The 24,575-nt window shown below is 40.0% G+C and overlaps 1 protein-coding gene across 2 annotated transcripts in view; it reads right to left on the bottom strand.

Moving 5' to 3' along the window:
* Window positions 1–8,693: 8,693 nt before the first annotated feature.
* Nep5 (Neprilysin 5) overlaps window positions 8,694–24,575 on the bottom strand; it is a 100,593-nt gene continuing 84,711 nt past the window's right edge. For both annotated transcript variants that reach the window (XM_067155969.2, XM_067155970.2), the window contains 6 exons: window positions 23,586–23,644; window positions 19,770–19,818; window positions 18,403–18,470; window positions 18,106–18,236; window positions 14,716–14,880; window positions 8,694–14,112 (listed from right to left, as the gene is read on the bottom strand). In XM_067155969.2, the coding sequence (XP_067012070.1) occupies window positions 13,936–14,112; window positions 14,716–14,880; window positions 18,106–18,236; window positions 18,403–18,470; window positions 19,770–19,818; window positions 23,586–23,644 (649 nt within the window). In that variant the 3' untranslated portion in view covers window positions 8,694–13,935. The remainder of the gene's footprint in view (window positions 14,113–14,715; window positions 14,881–18,105; window positions 18,237–18,402; window positions 18,471–19,769; window positions 19,819–23,585; window positions 23,645–24,575) is intronic.

Genomic DNA, 24,575 nt, shown 5'->3' with positions numbered 1-24,575 from the left:
ATTTACTCTAGTAGAGGGACTTTTAAAGTAAATGGCGTTACTCAGACGACATGAAAAGAAGAAATTACAGTGTTTAACTTTGATTTACTTCCAGGCCCTACCTAGTATTTAATCAAGAGAAATTCCTTATGCTTGAATCTTTATAAAATCATCTAAAAATGAGTAATGGAGAGGAATCATTACAAGTGGAATCAAAGAAAGATAGCGTTCTTCTTCCGTTATTGATCTATCCTTGTGCTTGTAATTTTATGTGCTTCTTTCAATGTTCTTATCTTTGTTTATGTGACTGTACGGTATAAAAATGAAATGACTAGAGCCCGGATGTTTAGACATTAACAGGTTAGAATGTAGACTTCCTACAGCAAATGACAGGTATACTCTAGGCCAGACAATAATTACGGTTTGAGGTTTGCATAATTATTAGAGACCTGGCCTATTATACGTCATTCTCGCAACATTATGAAAGGATGGGCTAGACGATAAATAGAAATCTCAACCCTAATAATAATAATGGACAAAGCATAACGAAAAATTAAATTATAATTTTGATTTACAATAATTGTTGATTATATTATTTTCATAATGTCTTTAAACTATAAGAGTTATGCCATGTATCAAAGATTTCTCAGTAATGAAATTGAACTTAGTAAAGCTATCAAGGACACAGTTTCTAGTCCCGGAACGTATAAATTAAACTGCTTCCGAAAATTCACCATGAATTGAGGAATAATCCCTCGAGCTCCTATCATTAATCCTATTACTTTAATGTCCTTCAATCCAAACTTTATCTTTATAGCAAATTATATTTGGTTCAGAGACAAGATTCTTTTCCTCATCAGCGTCTTCTGGCTAGTCCGAACTTTTGGGTATATTATATATCCAACAACCTCAGATTCCTTGTAGGCTATGATGTCAATTCTACTGCTACCGTTATTTTCAAATCCGGATACCTCTTCGGCGACCCTATAATATTTCTTTCTGAGGGAATTTGCTATAAAGGACGGAATCTTGTTATGCCTGGCATTCCGCAGCTTCTCTCCATGAAGGCAAGATCCAAATATCACTAGGAATATCTACAACAAAATATGTTTATCCAAAATCCTCAAAATACAACCCGACAGCACAGTAGTCAAACCGGAATGCTTATACACGAGTGAATGTCTAGTACTGAATTATAACCTGAATAAATTAGAATTACTGTAAGGAAGAATTATACGGAAAATACTTCGTTAACTAGAAGGTAAAGAACTCTGGAAATCAAGAAGTAATGATGAAATATATCGGAAAATAGAAAACATAATAGAAATAATACGGAAGGGGCGATTTTTGGATATTTATACAGAATGGATGAAAACAGGTTAACCAAACAAATCTTCAAAAATTTTTGGAGCAGAAAGTCAACAATAACCTGGATTCATGAAGTCAAGAAAGATTTAGAAAGAAACAGTATAGGAGAATAAGAAGCAACACGAAGAGAGAGAGAGAGAGAGAGAGAGGTTTTTATAAAGAAAGTGTTAAAAATGGAAGGATTCCAAGGTAGGAAGGGAAACAAAACAGGCTCACAGTGGAACGAGGAGAGGGAAAGGAGAGATATTGAGATGATGGAGTGTTGGAGGAAGAAGAGGGAACAACAAAGAAAGAAATAATAATAATAATAACAATAATAATAATAATAATAATAATAATAGTGAGACTTGCTAGTACTCCTATCTCTGCTTCTACTTCTATAAATAATAGTTCGAGACGAACACTACAGACAGGAAATAGGGTTTCTTTCATTTCCGTTTTATCATCTAAGAATCTAACCTAAACTCTCGTTTCTCCAACGGCGTGTTTATTACAAGGTAGAAGTTGTGGATCGATGGAAGGTTTAGCACAAGATTGCGTGACCAGACCGTCAAGGTGCAGAAACCAAGGTTTAACTCCACAGACTGCCGCCGCGACGGATTAGAGTACCGTATAGCTACTGCCCAGATTCCTGCTGTCGTGATGGTGTGTAGATGTGTGTATGAAATCTTCTCGATGGTATGTAATGTAATTAATCTGTAATTTACTGAGGAAGAATGGTTAAAACTTACAAAAGAATGGAATAAAGTAATAATAATACTTGCAGGTCCAGATAGATCTCCTTCCAGGCAAAACTAAGGCACGTTTACACAGTATTCAGACCAGAATTGCCTATATGCTACAGAAGCAGTACCCAAAATAGAAGGTACTATAATAGAGGAGAAAAGGAAGTTTTTCCATCAAATTCTAGGACCCAAGAATGTATTGAAGGCTTTCAAATTTCATATGACTACTAACACTAAATGTTTTTATTCCTTCCTGAGAGGGGAGGCGGGCCTCATATACGGTGACGCCGTCTCTCACGTCAGGAGATTTTGTATCGGAAAAGGAGATGTGCGGAGAAGGTGAGAGGGTTCGCGGATGTCGCCTATACTAGGAACTGTCCCGGCATTCGCCTTAGTGTAGAAGAATGGGAAACCACGGGAAACCATTCTCAGGACAGCCGACGGTGGGGACCAACCCGTCGGAGTGCAGAGCTGTCGGACCACGGACCAGCCATGGCTACTTGTGGGCCGAGAGTCACTTTGAATCCGCGAACGTTTCATATGAGATTCAATAGGTACGCGAGAGTTGGCTGACCTTTTACGGACACGCAAGAAGAATGAACCTGGTTAGATGGGCGTATAGAATACTTTTATTTAAGGAAAAAATGGGAAGCTCGTTTTTCATCCATTGCTCGAGTTGACTTAAATGTCATCATGTCTCCCGCTGTCCCAAAGACGAGTTAACTCGGATTTCAAGCAATGGCGCTCTTCACCACTTCCGAGTTCAGTCTGTCGCTGTAGTTTCGTTGTTACACATGCTCTGTTCGACGATGGAAGGTTAATACATCACTTGACCGTATGTTGACGATAATTGTGTGTCTTGTGTTTTCCTTTCACAACTGTCTACTGAGATTGGTGCACAGGAGTGTAAAGAAAGAATGAAGTAAGATTATATTTTGGTAATTTTAGGGAATGATGATGAGACTGACTTTTATGATTATAGTGAAGATAAGTTGCAGTGAAGCAAGATGTAGATATTTATCACGCCATTGCGGTAAAAGAGCCATGAGAAAACTCTTGCTAAGGTTGTCGTTCCATGACTGCGCAGTGGTTGTGTAAAGGTACTTTTTAGCCTATTTCAAGGATTGTCGAAACATCAAGAAATATCTGGTATGAGTTATGCATAAGGATGAAAAGAACTTGCGAGTGAAAAGGTTAAAGAAGTGTACGTAGATCTAAAAGAAGAAGGCATAAACCCCGGAGAATTTGAATACAGAAAGTAGCGGATTAGAGGGAGAATTCTGGGAGACATCCTTCTAAACCGCGCAAAATTTCGGCAGAAGAGTGAGAAAGGAGAGACCTGAGATTGAAGAAATTTCGGCTACAGTGTAAAGTAAAGAGTGTAAGCGTCCGAAAAAAAAGGGCAGGTAGCTTGTGTAGCCATAGCCATGGCTGTATCGATGTGATATAATCGATTTACATCGCCGAGAAGCTGAAACTAGAATTATTTTATGAAGTTAACTTTTTAATTTCTACTACAGCAGAACCAATTAGCTTCACTAGAGTAGAACGCAGCTCGGAAGGCGGTTTCTTTGCGCAGAGAGAGACATAAGTATGAGGTGCGGTGATGCCAGTTTGGCTATTCATAACAGCATGAATGTGTAAACATTTTTTCACCCAGTTATATCTTTAATTCCAAAAGCGATGACCTATATTTTTTGTGGCCATAAAAGTTTCCTGAAAGTCCAGATTAATTTTTAACATCAAACCCCGAGATAGTGTTGAGGAAAATTTTCGAGATATTAAGGAAGGTAAATGGACGGGCCAGTTTCAATGCCATATGATATTTGCCGTTTTTATACATATCAAATATTGTACGCAGAACATTTTTATTGAAATCATCGAGGTCCGTCACTGGTTTCTCCCTCTTAGGGTTCTTCCCTGGCGACCTGAACACTGCATTATTTTTATTTCTATAGCTTGTTTTATCCTCTGTACTGTTCGCAGGCCGATACCATACGCGAGTGCTGTCTTCTTTTGAAGCGTGGCAACATGGCGTTCCTCACCTACCCCGCATCTGAACGCCTGCTGCTGCATGCTTACAAAATACAAATACACTCTAAATACTATTTTCCTCGCCTGTCGACGGAATACTTGTCTTTTTGCTCTTCCTGGATCTATCGTACACACGCAAATAGTTTCCTAAATTCGTTGATTATAATATTTGCAAATAAAACTCGAAACATTCACTCGTGACCCGCACAAACAGGCACCTCTTACTGAAATGATTCTATTGGCTCAGCGGAAAACACGTCATACTACAAAGCGCGCGAATGTTACTGCGCAACCCTCTTCAAACCGCCTTCCCGGCTGCGTTCTACTCGAGTGCTGTTTGAAGTACTTCACTATTTCTCCAGTACATGTAGCCTACCTATATCAAACTTAACCTACAAAATCCATCACTACTCGAGATGTTCTTTTCATTAAATGTAAATATATGCATACATAGATGTAAACAGTGTTGTCTACACTGTAGGTGCCAGTCCCACGAACTTATTGACTGTATAGTACGCGCAACTTTTAATGATACCTGGGATTCCTAGTGCTGAATCGGTAAACCTCGGTTATCTTCGAGATTCGTATTGGCAACCTTTGAAACACAAACTGTGAATACTTATGCATCGGCGTGAGACATCTGGCATACACTTTTCGTACTCGCACTGTTGTTCTTTACACAGCAAAGCCAAACTATAGAATTCATGCTAGGAACGAGATTCACATCGAGAAATGTTATATAATGTGTGTGTGTGATACAGTTGTTGGCTTAAGATAATAAAGGTTTAGAAAATTCATATCGATCGATCATACTATCGATTCCATTCAGATTTACTTTCCATTCGGTTGGCAGTATTACCGGAACCGGGAGAGCTCCCTCCTTACTCCTCACCCCCATAACACTAGGTATTACTAAAAGTTGTACAGGGACGTTGCATTGCAATACAAGAAGAGCTCAGTGTCCACCATGTGCCTGAACACGCCGCCTCATTGAATGTCGGACACGTTCGAACTCTCCAGGCATTCGATGGCAACCTTGTTCCACACGCTGGCGAAGTACTGAACTGACCTTAACGACATACCAGACTCCCAACTTAATCCTAAATACGAACTTTCCCCCTATTCTAGCTGATAACTAAAACAACTTTAGCTCGTAAACGATCGACCGTAGGCCATACGTTCATAGGAACATTTTATTTTGTTTTGGGGTGTACTATCCATCCCCCTATTATTTGCACATGTTCGATAACATCCTCCATCGATGTATCTTCTTCTTCTTCTTTTTCTGGTGCCGCCTTCTGACAAAAGTAAAATAAATGGTAAATTATTTGAAATGCCGAAAGTACCTAATTAAAATTAAAATCGTGTCAAATTTCCTTTAGGAATATAAAATGTTCATGGATATATCTTTCAGTAAGTGAAACGCAAGTTGATAACGATTTATTTATTTGCATCTAACGAAGCCGTTTCGAGAGACAACTGTAAGGAATTTTGAATCGACAAGTGTAGGATGCAGTGTATTGAATGGGAGAAACTGACTCATGACCTATGGAAAAGCCTTCTGTATGTCTCCCAGTCATGGCCATCCATCAATACTTCACATCACAGCCTGCAAGGTTGCTAGAAAACATCGCGTCACACATTTTATATCGCTAATTTCAAAATATTTACGTCAAAATCAGTTTGAAATTTGCAAGGTATCTTGTTTAATCTCACTTAGTGATGAAAGCCACCTGATGTCTCTATGAAAATGAACCACAAAACGAAATACTGTAATACATTTTCCTTCTGTAGCATTCCAACTCCATACAAAGAAGGAGAAATGTCAATGATTTCCTTAAGACTGTCGTTCTGTGAAATAATGGTATTTTTATTGATTACTTGTCAAAAAGTAATTTGTAACTGTAATTGAGTAAAATATTTGCAGGTGACTGTAATTCAGTCAAGTTAAATTTTTTCTCGTACGTTTCTCATCACTGATAGGAGGTACCATACATGGGAAACATTGGCATGTGCTGAGAAAATTATTCTGAAAGTGGAACCTCCCCGACATATGCTCAACACCCACAACACGGCAACCTCGATATGTGACACCCAAAATAGGAAATATAATTCCCTAATTGCCATCTGCTTTTGTGAGAAGACGGGCCAAGGAGAAAAAGAAGAAAAATAAGAAGAAGAGACATCTATATGCAGCGTGTTACCGAACATGTGCAAATAATCAGGGAATGGATAGTACACCCATAAACAACACAAAATGTCCCTATAAACATATATCCTACTGTCGATCGTTTACGAGCTAAGGCTGTTTAGGTTATCAGATAGAGTACGGGGAGAGTTCGTATTTAGGATTAAGTTGGGAGTCTGGTATGTCGTTACGGCCTGTTCAGTACTTCACCAGCGTGTGGAACAAGGTTGCCATCGAATGCCTGGAGAGTTCGAACGTGTTCGACATTCAATGAGGTGGCGTGTTCAGACACATGGTCGACATTCTTAGCTCTTCTTGTATTGTAATGCAACATCCCTGCAGTTACATCATCTAGGCGACAAATAATTGACGTGGGATGTGCCAGGTGAGGCTATTGCCTATACTTCCCGTACGAAGTTGGAAACTCTCTGATAACCAATCAACTGTAGGGCATAAGTTCATTGAGAGTTTGATTTATACCATGCATTGTTCTTCGGAATGTTTCACTGCATAGGAGAAAGGTAAGGGTAAAATCAATTGTTTATAACTGTTCGGTTCTTCAGTCTGCGGAAACTAATTTTGAGTAACACATTTATAAACTTATTGGCTTTACGTTACACCGATACAGATAGGTCTTATGACGACAGTGTGATAGGTAAGGCATAGGAGTGGGAAGGAATCGACCGTGGCCTTAATTAAGGTACAGCCCCAGCATTTGCCTGGTGTGCAAATGGGAAACCACGGAAAACCACCTTCAGAGCTCCCGACAATGGAGTTTGAACCCGCCATCACTCGGAAGGACGTGTCGTCTCAAAACTCACGAGTTTCAAAACTCACGAGTCTCAAAACTCACGAATTCCAGGAATAGGATTAGAAAGAGCAAGTTTCTCTACCTGAGCCAGTCTCAGAACTCACTAGCAGGGCCAGTCTTCTTTGAATGGATAAATGTCCACCCTATTAGTGATGAGATAATGGAATACTTTTAATAATCAAATAACTTCCATCCGATTATTTAAATAATCGAATGAATAATCAAATCAAATAATCCAATGAGTTTCAAATAACATTCAGTTATATCGCGCAGAATAATCGGATGCTTCATGCATATTTTTCTTTTTAGTTTAAATGCGTCTGGTGGATAACCGATTGAAGTAAGCGAATAGATGAACGCTTTAGACGAATAGAAATACGCCTTTTTCCAAAATAATCTCCAAATGTTTAAACTAAATGAGTGAATTAACTGTCTTGATCTGTAATATCTCTAAATAAAATTCCTTATTAAAGTAAATGCCGTTTTCTGGCCGCATTATGGAACTAAGCCCCAGTACTACCAACTGACAGCTTCTTTTAACTAGCAGCGGGCAATATCCTGTACCTACTTTAATATGGTTAGGATGCTGGCCTTTGGTCCAACAGGTCCAGGGGGTCCCGGGTTCGGTTTCCGGTCGGATGGGAGATTTTAACTTTGATTAGTTAATTCCTATGGTTTGGGGACTGGGCGTTCGTGCCGTCTTCAGCATTAGACTCCATCTTAGGCAGGGCCCCATCCTCACAGATATGCAGGTCGCCTATACGGCGTCAACTTTAAAAACCTGTACCAGACTTCTCCGGAGCCCACACGTCATTATTATAAATTATGTGAAAAGGAAAAATGCATTATATTAACTTTAAGACAACAACCAAATATTTTTTAAATAATGATAATAATACACCTCGGCCTCTTTCATTCACTAACCATTATTTTTCCCCTCTGGGTTGGGGTGGCAGAATAACATTCACAGTATCCCCTGCCTGTCGAAATAAGCGACTAAAATGGGGCCCCAGGGGCTCTTAAATGATTTAAGAAAAAACTAGATAACCCACTGATAGGCAATCTGCTACTTGGGTGACTGCCCTAAGTCGGTAGAAAAACATGGGTTGAAGGGAAGCGTGAGTCACCGCGCACCTCATCCCTCCTGCAGTTATCTCAAGCACCTGCTGTCCGGATTCGTGAATTTTGAGACTCATTAGAATGTTTACTTTAGCTACCAGTTTGTATTCGTGAGTTTTGATACTATTTGTTACTAATTATAGCCCGTGAGTTTTGAGACTCGTGAGTTTTGAGACGTAACTCGGATGGAAGCTCACAGCTGCGCGCCCTTAACCGCACGGCCAACTCGCCCAGTAATTTATAAACTACATGAAAGACAAATATATGGTAACAGTATTATACATAAAAAGGAAACAACTGAATTAAAATAGAATAATAATAGTGAAATGCTGTTACATATATTTTCTTTTTCAGGTAATTTATACATTGATTATTCAAAATTAGTTTCAGCAGACTGAAAAACCTAACAGTTATAAATTAGCTGAAAAGGGATGGGTTCATATATTACACAAACACACAAAAAGCTGTATTTTTAAAGTGATATCCGATCATTTATTGGCGGTTCTTCGTGGCATATATCAACACAATTGAGTTCACCACACGATGACAACGCGTCACATTTTCCTCACACTTAATGTATAAACTTCGATTCTAAAAGGAACGATGCACTTTGCTTGACTTATTGTATATTTCTAAGGATCACTTTCTATACAAATTGAGACACACAGTTGTAGTTTTATTGCTTTGAGTAAATTCTCACTTTTAGGCACAGTATTTATTTATTTATTGGGACACTTTGATCCTTATTGAGGCACTTCCAGAAATTGAGGCACTGTTACGATATTGGATAGGCACGTTCTATAATAACAAGGCAAAGCCACTCATTCTATTGGTGTTCTGAAGATATTTCAAACAATGATGCACAACTTAGAGCAATGAGTCTATTCGCAGTTTGGTCGGACTTAGGATGTATAACTGAGGGTAAGAGGCAGGTACAGCGGCTGACTCGGTTCACCCGGAAGGACGTGGGTTCGATTCCTCGTCAGGAAGTCGAAAAATGTAAGAAACGAGATTTCCACTCACGGAGGTGCACATAGCCTTCAGGTACACTCAGCCTAACACAAAAATGAGTACCAGGTTAATTCCTGAGGGCAAAGGCGGCCAGGCGTAGAGCTAACCACTTTCCCCCATCCAGTGCCGAGGTTACGGATAGTGGAAGCCTTTACCTTCCACCACTCCAAGGGCCTTCATGGCCTGTACGGAGATGACTTTGCTTCCCTTCTTTGCTTTTCTAAGAGACAGGCACGCTACTTCTACACCGCAGGGATCTACTGTATATACATGGTGTGCGAAAAATGCTACTCAGTAATCGAAGGTCGTGCTAACGGGTTCAGAACAATTATATTCGTATGGAAACCTACCCTATAACTCGCAATTTTCATCCACTGTACTGGGGGAGGGGGAGGTATCTTACGTAGTTTTTTATTTTTTATTTATTTAGTCAGTTTTCAGTCCAGGTTTAGTTTCTCTCCCGAACTCAACTAGGGGTCAGTGTCCTGGAGCCTGAGACATTTGGTCGGGGATACAGCTGGGAAAGGAGGACCAGTACCTTGCCCAGGAGGCCTCACCTGCTATGCTGAACAGGGGCCTTGTGGGGGATGGGAAGATTGGAAGGGATAGACAAGGAAGAGGAAAGGAAGCGGCCGTGCCATTAAGTTAGGCATCATTCTGGCATTTGCCTGGAGAGGAAGTCGAAAGCCACCGAAAACCACTCCGAGGATTGCTGAGGTGGGAATCGAACCCCTCTACTCAGTTGACCTCCTGAGGTTGAGTAGACCCCGTTCCAGTCCTCGAACCACTTTTCGAAATTCTTGGCAGAGCCGGGAATCGAACCCGAGCCTCCGGGTGTGGCAGGTAAACATATTAACCACTACTCCACAGAAGCTAAAATTAATAGTTTTGCAACCAGAAATTTGTCAGGTCTGTGCGGTCTTTCTGCTTGGAGTCGGTTCAGTTCTTTTTTTGTTTTCTTTCGGACGACGGTATGAGTTACATAATTCTTGTGGCGACGAGTGGAGGAAGTATTGTATTCGTGCAATAATTTGATATTCATTTTGACAGGTCTTGACATTTCATGACCCCTAGACATCTGAAAAATGAATTTCATGACGTAACAGTGAGTATAATATGTCTTGGTTGTTACTTTCAAGGCATTTCCAAGGTTGCTATGGCCACAGATCTCATCTTAAGCGATAAATCTAGATGAAAGTTGCCATTTAGAGGGCTCGTTCCTATCTATACTTTAATTATCCGATCCCTTTTATGACTACCTGTCATAATTCACTCCCCTTGTGGATAAGCGTGGTAAAATACACCCACAGTACCTTTCGTCTGTCGTAAACTGGCAGCGAAATGTAATGGGGCCGTTACCTGAGTCTGAAAATAGGTTTATGAGGTCCAGGGAATCATTTATTTGTATGTTTTTCGTGGCCTGATTCTTTCTCTTTTCGGATTTCTTCATTGGACCTCTTCTGTTTTAATATGGATATATTTTTGGTCTGGGGGTCTATCTGGACTTAGTGTCATCAATTTCCCGACGCCACTGTAACCATGGCAACAATTGTTCGTCTATGTATACTCGGTCAGTAGCGTCATCTTCTCACTGTGCACTTTCTTCCTGTAACTAAGAGCTTGAGGAAATTTAGCAAGTGAACCTCGTTCTACTCTTCAGTTCAGAATTATAATCCTTGAACTAGCTAAAAAACGAAGCACCGAGCTCGATAGGTGCAGTCGCTTAAGTGCGGCCAGTATCCAGTATTCGGGAGATAGTGGGTTCGAACCCCACTGTCGGCAGCCCTGAAAATGGTTTTCCGTGGTTTCCCATTTTCACACCAGGCAAATGCTGGGGCTGTACCTTAATTAAGGCCACGGCCGCTTCCTTCCCACTCCTAGCCCTTCCCTGTCCCATCGTCGCCATAAGACCTATCTGTGTCGGTGCGACGTAAAGCAACTAGCAAAAAACAAAAACAAAAAAAACAACAACAACGAAGCGAGCGCTTTAGAATAACAGACAGAGACGCTACCTCTACATCACAGGACTGGCTCATAATAATAATAATAATAATAATAATAATAATAATCATAATGAGAATAATTACACTAGTATTATATTTATGGGCTCTAGAATGTCTTTAATTTTCTGACAATTTATGAGCCTTAACACTCTTTCATGGATACACTCATTTTTCTTGCCATACCCACAATGTGGGGGTAGCGAGCTGGGTGGCCCTGGTTCGATTCCCGGCATGGTCAGGGATTTTTACCTGGTTCTGAGGGCTGATTCGAGGTCCACTCAGCTTACATGATTACAGTTGAGGAGCTATCTGACGGTGAGATAGCGGCCGCGGTCTAGGAAGGCAAGAATTATGGCCGAGAGGATTCGTCGTGCTGACCACACGACACCTCGTAATCTGCAGGCCTTCGGGATGAGCAGCGGTCGCTTGGTAGGATAAAGCCCTTGGGGGCTTATTGTGCCATGGGGTTCGGTTATTACTAATTCTTCTTTTGATTTATCGGAACTCTTTATGTCCCCTGTGGGTGGAGTCATGGGACGCATTGTCTGTACCCCCTGCAAGTCGTAATAGGCTACTAAGACGGGGACAACCAAAGAATCCTTGCTCGCTATTTCGTCTTCTAAGCTCAAAAACATATCCATGATTCTATCCTTTCCCATATAGTGGAGAAAATGCACGAGTGCGGAGATTTTCCTTCTGATTAGAGTTAGGATAGGATGTCTGCCTATTTGAAGTTCCTCTTAAAACAATAATCACTACCACCAATTTTACTGGACAGCGTATCCCGTACACTCTCTATACATCTACAGACTAGGAGTGACAATAAGTCGAAGTGATTGATTATCGCTATCTCATAGGTCGCTCTGATCAATATTTGGAATTATAAATTTATAATTACTAGATGAACCGTGCTGCTCCGTAGCATTCGTTACACACCGGACGAGTTGGCTGTGCGGTTAGGGGTGCGCGCGGCTGTGAGCTTTCATCCGGGAGATAGTGGGTTCGAATACCACTGTCGGCAGCCCTGAAGATTTCTGCGTTTCCCATTTTCACACCAGGCAAATGCCGGGGCTGTACCTTAATTAAGGCCACGGACGCTTCCTTCCAATTCCTAGGCCTTTTCTATCCTATCGTTGCCATAAAACCTATCTGTGCCGGTGCGATGTAAAGCCACTAGCAAAAAAAAAAACATTCGTTACAAGTAGGTCAGATAACATGTCTTAATATAAAATTACTCCATCTGGTGCCCGGGTAATTTTTCGTTTACTTTTAGGCTTTACATTACCTGTTAATTATGTGTGAAGTGAATTTTTTAGATGTCTTTATTGCGACGATGAATTATATTTTAGGAATTTGTTTTTGTTCTACAATTTGTTTTATGCCGCTCCGACACAGGTCTATGGCGGCGATGGGATAGAAAGTGGCTAACTGCGGGAAGGAAGCGGACGTGTCTTGAATTAAGTTACAGCTCCTAGCATTTTCCTGCTGTGGAAATAGGACCACGGGAAAACACCTTCAGAGCTGCCGGCAGTGGGGCTCGAACCCACTCTCTCTCGAATGCAAGCTGACAGCTACGTGACTCAAACCACGTAGCCACTGGATCGGTTTTTACGAAATAGTTTGTAGCTTTAGAGTTATTATTGTGCGTATAATTTAGAGTTTTATTTTCAGATCTTTGTATTTTGTTTCGTCTGGAACTTGGCCCTTTTAGCAGCCTAGACTGTCCGGGAAGTAGTTGATCTTTTGAAATTATAAAAATATGTGAACTGAATGTATTTACACGTCGCGCTATACAAATGATGTACACAATTCCAGCTGCTATTTGGAAATGTCACCAATCAGCTACACGAACCCAAAAACTGCGCGTGAAATATTTTCGACAAACCACGAGTCCACGATGACCGCTCACTTATGTAGACTACTGCGAGGAGACGCCTTATCAGAGCGCGCATGCGTGCGCACATGCGTGTGTTCCCTTGAGAATTCCCGTCAGGCACATGGCCAGCAGCGGACCAGCAGGTGGCCTTGGAATACTGGCGAGCGCTTTGGCCAATCAGAATGCTACATTTTTCTTTAATAATTTAAAAATGTACGACAAGAAATGTTTATGCTTTTGAAGACACACTACAAATCTACAGGCCAAGAGCTTTCGTCAGAATGCTTTACGATGTCAAATTCGCGGTAACATAAATTCCCCTAGTGTTTTAAATACTGTATAGAGATCAGCGATGTGTTATGCATACGTAAACATATATTTGACCCAATGACGGCTGCAGATGTAACATGTTTTGCATCTAAATTGTATGCTCGTTCCAAAATGATACCTAGCCAGGTTCTGCGGCAGAATCGAGTAAGAAACTAACAGACCAGTTGGGAAATTCCTCAGCATTTCTAGCCGTTGACACAGGTGTTACTGTGAGAGCACAGAGGAAACTTCGACCGAGTCTCTCTCTGTTACTGACGATCTTTTCTTCAGTAGCAGAGAAGAAATATGAGTTGAAGTGAATCGCGGACTTTCTCATCGGACTATTTTACTTCTGTTGTCACCGACCATATAAGCTTCCTTGGTTCTACTAAGGAACTTTTAGCTCAGTTGTGCATCACTGTTGAACATACGTTTATAAACTTAAAATTGGTGTTCGAAGTCACAATTGTTTCGTCCCTCGAGGAGGTAGTGTCCATGGACGGTCTTAAAGGCTACCATATGATGCATTTATCTTCGTCGGGGTTCATGAAAGTTCCTTCATCACAGCGCCAGACGCGGGCGAACTCTGGTGAGTTGGCGAGAGACCCCCATACTCGGACGTGGTTTGGACTGTGTCCATCAGTGAGGTCGAATCTCAAAGACTGGCGGGTACTGGTCTCGCACCATAACTGGAACACAAGGGAAAGAAGATAATAGAATATAAAAGCTATTTGGCTTGACGGAGAATGGATGGTTATGCTGTACTGATTCTGACAGAGAGGTAACCGGGAAAAGATCTTGATGGAAAACACATAACGCAATGAACAAGGTGGATCAAATTGTGAAAGTGACTATAAGAAAGAGATTAACAATGTGAAATGTCCATACATGCATATCTTCTTTTGAATAAATAAATACATAAATAAATAAATAAATAAATAAATAAATAAATAAATAAATCAATCAATCAATCAATCAATCAATCAATCAATCAATCAATCAATCAATCAATCAATCAATCAATCAATCAATCAATCAATCAATCAATCAATCAATCAATCAATCAATCAATCAATCAATCAATCAATCAATCAATCAATCAATCAATCAATCAATCAATCAATCAATCAATCAATCAATCAATCAATCAATCAATCAATCAATCAATCAATCAATCAATCAATCAATCAATCAATCAATCAATCAATCAATCAATCAATCAATCAATCCCATGGAACTAACGAAGGTTTAGGTTTCAGACGACCACAACAAATATATAATATTACACTTACGTTTGCGAACGACAGAAAGAAAAGTTGCTCATCAGTGTATTTTTCTAGTCCGGGGAGTTTAGGTTCTTGTCCATTCCGATCTCGGTAATGAAGGTAGGCCCTGAAAGCTTCCCGTACACCTCCATTGTCTGCGATGTTCTCTCCCAGCGTCAGCTTGCCGTCAACCTGTAAGTGTACGAGGCGTTTACTGTACAGTAGTTCCAAGGGCTCCCGCTGCTAGTCACGTGTCAACTGCAGCTGAGATTGGTGGCCTCAAGGCCGTGCTTTGCGTTCAACTAGTGTAGCGGCGGGGAACACCCAAAGTTAGGCCCCATTCACAATGCAAACGTAACGTAACGTAAACTTAAAATTAACGTTAACTTAGAAGTTAGCGGCCATCTTATCTAATGGATCCATTCACAATGCGCCGACGTAAACTTAACTGCGAGTCCGTAAAATTAAGGGATTGCAAACTCCAAGCTCTTGCGGTTAATTTTACGTTAACTTTAAGAACCAGCCAATCAGAGCAGAGGTAAACACTGTGTGTTGTGCGCGATATAATGACTTCTTTCGACGAAACACTTGTAATTCTCTTTCAAAATAATCTTTGTGTATAGGCTATGTATGATAGAAGGAAAAAGAATTACAAATACGCTGTACCGAAAAATAATTGGTGGAAATTAATATCCTGTAGTAATGAAATCTGACAATAAATGGCGGGAGACAAGCTCGCAGCGCTGGCAAACGGACGAAAGAGAATCCCTGTCATAAATAAAACAGTGTCCCTGTATATTTCTTAATATTATGACGGACTACTATTTTACGAAAACGATAACATCCAAACAAATAGATCCAAACATCTCATCGGGGTGTGGTAGATAGGGTCACAGATGTCGGTAAACGAGACCTTACATTTCTTTTTATTACAAAAGGGGAAGCAAATCGTAAGAAAGGCAAACAGTTCAGGTTTCATCCGCATGTCCAAAACGAACTGATGAGGGTCATTTCTTACAGTAGATTACCGAAATCGCCCTGAGATAACCTTTGATTCAAGGGATGAACCCATTTTCTGCACCGTTGTTTACATCGCCTTTTTCAGGTACCGTAGGCCTACACAGCTCCCAGGAGCAAAGCAATAGATGTTTGAAGTAATATGAATTCCGCTACCACGTTGTTTGATTCCATCGAAGTATTGAAATATAAAACTGCGAGATAGCCCAAAACCTGACTTCCGTACTAAATAACATGGCAGTGTTTTGATTGGCTGCTGTGTACTCTTCACGTTAATGTTATGTTCCTCCATTGTGAATACCACAAATTTTACGTTAATTTTACGGTTACGTTACGTCGTTAAGTTTACGGTTACGTTTGCATTGTGAATGGGGCCTTATACCTTCTGAAGTATAAAACATAATTTAATCTCGGGTAGGAACATAACGTCAAACTGTAGAGATGCTTTGCTTGGAAGTGGAAGAAAATATCACATAAATACGGGAGGGGAAAGGGTTGAAGGAAAATGAAATGTTTATACCGATGAGGAATACAGGGCAAACTTGAAGGGAGAACAGGATCCCTATGGACTTATCAAATTTTAAGAATCCACTAGAAAATATTAAGTCCACAGATCTTGATGTTTTGGTTTGAATATAGACTATTTTGTGGAGAGCTAGATGATTTTATAAAATAGGAATCAAATCTTGATGACACAGGATATACTGTGATTTAAACATACTATGCGTAACGGGAAAGGGTCTTAAGTCCATCGATATAGAATACTAATATTTGTTTGCGAGTACTTTTACGAGTTACAGATTTTCCATCTTTGTACGGGAAGCATTGGTAATTGCATTACGTGGTGTATCCCACGTCAAGTAGCCGTCGTCTAGTTGAGGTACCAGCAGTGATACTGCATTCAAATACAGGACGTGCTCAAGATGGCCACTATGCGCCTAGGTGCTCCCCACCTCATTGATTGTTGGGCACTTAGGACATTGCACGTATCCCATGGCAATCTTGTTCCTCACGTTAAGTACTACAATGTCCGTAACGGCATACCTGGCTCCAAACTTAAGCCTAAATACAAACTATCCCCACGTTAGAGCTAATAACTAAAGCAGATGTAGCTCGTAGATCGACTGTAGGGTGTATTTTCATGACGACTTACTGCATTGTTTTGAGGTGTGCTAGCCCCCCCCCCCCACCCACACGCACCCTCAACAACCATTACTTCCCACATGTTTGGGAACACCCTGTATGTAAACGGTTTCCCCGTGAAAAATCAAACACAGAGTATTTAGCACTACAGGAGAGAGATTGAAATATTGAAGTATTCGCTTTCAACTCTTTTTCTAGAAAATGAATGTCAGTACTCAGCATTATCCATACCCCAGCAGCTTCCATATTGTCACAGCCATGAATGTTGAGTGGGACTTCGGTGGAAGCTACACTTTACTCTGTCCTGTGCCAGGAAATAGGTACAAAAGTACTGTGTCCATCAAGAAATGACAGCAGGCAGCCGTAAAAACAATAACATTATTATTATAAATCTTATGCGATGAATATATAGTAAGTATTTGAATATTAATTTTAATTCCAGTCGTCGTTTCTTTCATTGTGGCTATAGCCTTCTCGATACGTAAGGCAATAGAGAATACCCCTGTCTCACTCCCCTACGCCTTGAACAACAGACTTCGGTCCAGAAATCCACCAATAAGGACTGCCAAAATCCTGGTTGACAAATTCAGCCTGCAGCAGGATTGGTTTCAGGAATGGACTTATATGGCTCCAGCTGAGTATCAAAACTTCCCCTGTATAACAAGTATTCCAAAAGGATTTGACCTACCTCCCAAAACCTGAACAACCTTCAATCGTATCAGGACAGGCCATGGAAAGTGCGCTGACTTCCTCTATAAATGGGGCAAACTTCCCTCCCCGGAATGTAGCTGCGGTGCCCCTAAGCAAACAGTTCGTCATATAGTGGAACACTGCCCCCTGAGTGCTTATCCGGGTAGCCCATAAGACTTTCTTGACCCAAATCCTTCTTGTATAGACTATTTGCAGAGCTTGATGGTGAAATTGTAACCTACATAGTGTACAGTATATTTAATTTGTGATAGTGTGACATTTTTAATGTCATACGCTAAATAATAATAACTCCCCTTCTGATTTTTGCTTCTTTCTTGCTGCCATTAATATTCAGTTCAGCATTCTGACTTCTGTATATTGTCAAAAGTAGTCTTCTCTCTTCATTCAAGACATATTTTGCTTATTACTTTAAAGAGTAACTTTCAATCAACCATACGTATAGGCGTATAATATTACTGATAAAGCGAACAAGTGATAATATTAGTGACTATCCTAAGAGATAACGGGACATTATTGGATTAAGTTATACAGATGAAAAGGCCGTACCGTTGCTCCAATGGATTCCAGTCTGTAGCCACTGTACTGCTTCACGAAACATTTCGTCATGTTGATGTACGCCTCAACTGTTTCGTTACTCCACCACTGGCGCAGGTTACCGTTTTTATCGAACTGACGACCTGAAATTAATGAAAGTTTGATCAGTATAATGTACATGATATTACAATAGTTAAGAGAAAGGGGCGAGTGTCTAAAGAAGTGCAGTATTCATACAGGCATACAAGTAAGGAAACGTAATAGTAAGACTCAAATTTCACCGTATGTCTGGCAGTGCATCCAACTTGCCTTGATCATCAAATCCGTGGGTCAGTTCGTGGCCAAGAATGGATCCGATAGCGCCATAGTTCAGCGCTCTGTAACAGAAGACATTTGTAACGTGGTACGTAATCTGATGATAAGCAGCGTATTAAATTAATGGTGACATAATATTAGAACCTATAATTGCTCATCATACATAGAGTGCGGACGTTTAGATAGTGATTGGTTAGAATGCAAACTTACTAAAGGGAGTAAATATACTCGTATATAAACACTAGGGGTACAGCCTATCAGATCTCCTAGAATTTATGTTACTCTCGCTGCATTACGGATGAGCGGCCTAGCTATTTGTCTGGTAGACGCCGCATCCATGAAAAAAATTATTAAGATGTCTTATGCCCCAAACCTAGTATTAGGGATCATTTTTCGTGTGATACTCTGTCAGCGAACCCGCTGCTGTGCGCAGTAGTCAGTGAACTGTACCCATCACTGCTGAGCCGTCGACGCGGTGCGCAAAGCAGAACTACAGGCTGATTGACGAGTGCTGGGCTAGACACTTAGATGCTTTTAACATGTCTGTAAGACATTACGTTGGGACTTTCTACGGCAAAATATACCAATATGATGAGTGAATGAAATATTCTCTAACTGTATTTGTCGAACCTAATTCAGAATGAATACATTTAGAACATACTTGAAATGGAAATCATTTAATAATACATTAAACCTAAAATATACATCACATAATTAAGAACAGATTGGCATGCTTCGTTGATGCGAAAACATCTTCAATTTATGTCAAAGTACACTTTTCAAATTTATTATTATTTTGTAATTTTAAATGATTCTTTTAATGAATTGGTGAACGGTTCGGGTAAGTGCAAAACAAGTTTGTTAAAATTCTGTGTACACATTTCTAATAGCTGACGAAGTGTTTGAACATTTCTTAATGGTGTAACTTACAGTACTTCTATTTTGTTGACTGCAATATATTGTTTACCAGTAACGTTTCATTACGTCATATTTCGGTGACATCATCGGCCTTTTTATGTAATTCTATTATCGTATTTAAAATTGTGTTGGAATAGTGAATTAATAGATAGTAAAATTTAAAAGCGTTTGAATTGTGCTTTGCTAATATGTGATTTAATTTAGTAGAGTGAATGGTGGTGAATCTTTCAGGTGTGTGTGTGTGTATGTGTGCTATCGTTGATGACATTGTGGTTGGTATTTTTCGTGATGTGTATGTCTATTGCCTGCTTTATATTTAAATATTTTTCTATTATTTTCGATTTATAACACGCGACATCGCCCACCACTTCATGGAAATCAGCACAGATCGTAAAATGGGCATATCATATTTCATACATTTTGAATGATTGTGATGTACTTACTCTAATCCTAGACGATAAAAAGGGTACTGCAGAATTCCGAGAGGGATAGCTGCGAAATAAAAAATGAAAACAAAGACATGTTAATAGTTAAAATCTACATTAGAGTACATTAGAAATTATAGGAGAAAGAACTGAAAGCACATCTACTAAATAGAAGAAATGGACAAAATTATGTATCAGGGGTCACTCGTGGAAGAACTGGACAAAATTCTGAATCAGGAGTCACTCATGGAAGAACTGGACGAAATTCTGGATCAGGAGTCACTCATGGAACAGGTGGACAAAAGTCTGGATCAGGAGTCAATCATGGAAGAACTGGACAAAATTCTGGATCAGGAGTCACTCATGGAAGAACTGGACAAAATTCTGGATCAGGAGTCACTCATGGAAGAACTGGACGAAATTCTGGATCAGGAGCCACTCACGGAAGGACTTGAAAAATCTGGGTCAGGACTCACTCAAATAGAAGATTTAAGTATAGAGGAAATAAGATCATTATAATGCTTTCAAAGTTTGCAAGGAATGTTTCTGATGAGGAGAAATATTGATGAAAATGGAACAAAACTTCTATGCCCCATCGTGAAGGAAGAAGACCAAGGATCCTACTCCAGTTTCAGAATAAAACACGAAACAAATTTCATTTTTTTGTTATTGGAGTCGTCCGGAGAATGAATACAGAAATTTAAAAGGAATATTGCGACGACCATATGCTGGCCACGTATATTGATGACACACCGTCGAAAGTCAAAATCAGTATTGGTGCTTTCCGCTGAACGCCGTAGTGTTCCACAAAAATTACTGATCAGACAATCCATCTATCATATATGATATACGAATCAGGAATAGTCTAAAGCAGATTATCGTCGGTCAACAGAGCTTACTATTTCAAACGGAGTCCTTCAAGTGAGCTGAATATCTATCAATACTCCTCAACATGCAGTCGAAATGCCTGTCACTATGGACCAAATACATACTTGTGGAGTAAATATTCTACAAGGGGTCTACATATTAAGGTCATTCTCTTCCCTGTTTACTTCTTGCAGGAGATCAGTGGTGATTGCTCACTATATGGGTACAGCTTCATATATGCTAAGAAAACGCATGGACTAGTACCAAAAATGAAACATTAAAATAAATTTAAATAAAAATATTTGACGTTAGATTGTTGACTCCATATGAAGTAAATAAAGCACTTTCATTAAATCTAGGATACGATGGTTAAGCATAGCCAGAAGTTAGATACGAATAAATTATGGCAAAAGTTAAAACGGCAAGTAGAATTCGGTACCGTCAATAAAAATGTTCTGCTCACAACAAAAATAAATATTTAGAAAACTTTTCTACACAGTGACTTATGGAGATAAATAGTTTACAAAATGTACCCAGAAATTAAATAAACCGTTAGGAACTGGAATAGATTTCATAAGATGATCAACTTGTAAATCAAGAAAGAAGACCATGAACACAGCTGTAAGTTATGAAAGTGGAAATTAATATTTCTACAAGTAATAGAATAGAAGAAAATCTCTCAGAAGATCAATTCGGGTTTAGAAGAAACAGAGGAACAAGAGAAGCAATTCTGAGCCTTAGAACAATTATTGAACAAACCCTAAGAATCAATAAGAACATCCTAATTGCTTTCATTGATATAGAGAAAGCATTTGATAATGTTAACTGGAATATTATGTTTAAAGCCCTTAGAAGTCTGAAAGTGGACTACAGAGATCGGAAAATCATCTATCAGCTGTACAAGAACCAGACGGCGCTTATAGGAAAGGAGCAAATCAACGCAAAAATAAGAAAACGAGTAAGGCAAGGATGTGGTCTGTCACCTCTATTATTCAATGTGTATTTAGAAGAAGAAATGAAAGAGTTTTCAGCCACCTCCACCCATGGAATAAAAATAAATGGCCAACTATACCAAACAATACGTTTCGCGGATGATATTGCCCTCATACCTGAAACTGAGAGAGAGATAGAGACCTCACTAAAGAAATTGAATGATCTACTAAAACTAAAATGTAACATGAAGGTTAACAAAACAAAAACCAAGATAATGAAATGTTAATGTTTGGTTAGGAGGAGAAAAATTGACTCAAGTAAATCAGTTCAGTTATTTGGGAAGCATCATTACATCTGATGGGAGGTGTGAAAAGGACGTCCGTTCTCGAATAGCCCAGGCTAAAGAAGCTTTCAATAAAAAAGAAGCCTGTTGATCTCCAAGGCCAGTAAGAAAGCATTTCATTAAGAGCTTCATTTCGAGCATTGCGACCTATGGCTCTGAAACCTGGACTCTATTAAAGGCTGATAAGGAAAGATTAAATGCATTTGAAATGTGGAGCTGGCGTCGAATGTTACGAATTCCCTGGACTCACAGGCTAACGAATAAAGTAGTTCTCAAGAGAGATGAAGAAACCATCAGTCTAGAGAAAATGATCTCGAAAATAAGATGTAGTTGGACAGGTCATTTACTCCGGCATTCATCATGATTCACCACACTACTTGAAGGGAAACTGGAAGGAAAGACTAGAAGAGGACGACCAAGAGCAGGGTTCCTCGATGGCATTAAAGGGCGACATCCATATCAACTAATCAAGCAGCTGGCTCAGGATAGAAGGTCGTTGGACGAGGACAGTCATGCTACCCACCAACCATCGGGTTGAGGAGAATGAGAGAGAGAAGTAATAGTTGATGTAATATGGTATTGGTCTTCGGTTCAGAGTGCCCCGGGTTCGATTGCAGGGAAGGCTGAGGATTTCAACTGTGTATGGTTCATTCTCCTGGCTCGGGGACTGGGTATTTTTGTTCGTCTTAATACACTTCTCTTCATCCACACAGAAAACACACATTCCTAACAACCAGAGAAACACGCAGGGGTGAATACTGAACAACATCTTTTCCCATAGTGTTGGTGTCAGGAAGAGCATCCGTCCGCAAAACTACCCTAAATACATCTTAATGCCGACTCCAGTAAGTCGGGAATAAGAAGAATAACAAGTTGATATAGTGTGGTCACATGGGAAGAGGTGTCGGATCACATATTAATGTCGTGGTTTCAGATAGCGGGGGTTGACGGAAGACAGTGACCATCTAAGGAACAGTGAATAGGTGGTGTGGTTATTGTTTTAAGAGGAAGTACGACTAGGGAACCAACCTATATATAACACTAATCAGACACAAAAATGGAAGGGATCCGACAACTCGAAAAATGAAGGTATCGGCCAAAGAAAGACAAGGGCCAAGAAGGGAGTGAAAATGAAAGAATCCCTAGGCCTCGAGTGCTCTAATACCGTCGGGGTCGGAAAATAACAAGTGTTGACCAAGGGAGGTCGAACAGGATAGATGAAAGTGAGGAGCCTGACACAAGTAAGTGGGAGCAATGCCACGACTCAGCTAAAGGCCTCATGGTCGCCAACCCACGCTCCCAAGTTCAGAGTCCCTGCGGTCCCTTTTAGTCGCTTGTTACAACAGGCGGGGATACCGTGGGTGTTATTCTACCGCCCCCACCCACAGTGGGAGAACGGTAAATAGATGGAACGGGAAGTATATGGACCATCATGAACTGAGTGAGGGAGGTATGGTGGACGTAATGTTATCGGAGAGGTAAAGCAGAGGGTTAGATGCAGGAAATCCACTCTATGAGAGAAAATTCCTTAATTAAAATGAATTATGATTTGAAGCTCAGTTTGGCAAGAAAGGGTTTTATAAGCAGCTTTTTCTTATTCAAGTGAATACGCTGACCAACACAACAGTGATCTACTGAAGGTATGATAAACGTCTAAAATTTAATTGTTCTAATAAAATTACTCTACTTACTCACGGCGTTAGCTTGGAATGTGTGGAAAGCATTAACGTCCGTTGGATCAGTTGCCCAGCTGTAAGAGAAAGTAGAAAATTGAGTCGCTACAAAGTAGAACATAATGTGACTCAGGTGTTTTCATTTATGAGTACCTCTTTATGGAAGTTCTATCAAATATAGTTGCGATATTGAACTGCAATGTGAAGATGTTAATGCTTTTCTGGCCAGCTCAGAAGGAGGCTTCCAGACCATCTTATAAGCGTTTACGGAAGCATATGGTGTTTAGGCAGTAATCAGTTAGAATGCAAAATAATTTGGCAAGTAGGAAATAACGTATAGCCGGCTCTTCGTAATGTAGCGAGAATAATATACTATCTAGGGGTTTTAATAGGCCGTACCCCTGATGATCATGCAAACCACATAGCAGAACCTTTGACGGTCTACTTCAGTATATTAGCATTCTAAGCTATTACTGCCTAAATATCAAGGCTCTATATGTGATAGTATTGATCCCAGCCTTATCAAAGAAATGAAACAGGTCCTGCATCAACTTGCATCCAAGTCCGACTCTACTGCTCCAACAATCACGGTCCATGGACAGGTCTTGCTTAACATCGATCATATTTCATACCATGGCAGTCACTTCTCATCAACACCAAATATCGATAGTGAAATGCTAGTGCAGATTTCGTTCGTCTTCGTCAAAGGTCTTTATTATAACATCCGTAATGATATTAAGCTTTACGGATACGAAGGTATTGTAACAAAAGTCCTTCTTCATGGATGTGAAGCTTGTATCAGATACAGAAGACGTATGCAGTTCCTGAAAAAATATCATCAATGCTGTCTGAAGAAAATCTTTAGAATTAGACGGCAAAATCAGGCGTACTAAGTTTGGTGTGTAAGAGTAAACAAATTTTATTGTGGCTACTGTCATCGAGCAGCATCTTCGATGGGCAGGTCATGTTGTGCGTAAGTAAGAATTTCATCTTCCGAAGACAATAATG

The sequence above is a fragment of the Anabrus simplex genome, chromosome 11 (genome assembly GCF_040414725.1).
Source record: "Anabrus simplex isolate iqAnaSimp1 chromosome 11, ASM4041472v1, whole genome shotgun sequence".
Classification (NCBI taxonomy): domain Eukaryota; kingdom Metazoa; phylum Arthropoda; class Insecta; order Orthoptera; family Tettigoniidae; genus Anabrus; species Anabrus simplex.
The sequence above is the reverse complement of the archived record's forward strand: the minus strand, read 5'-3'. Positions and strand labels throughout refer to the sequence as shown.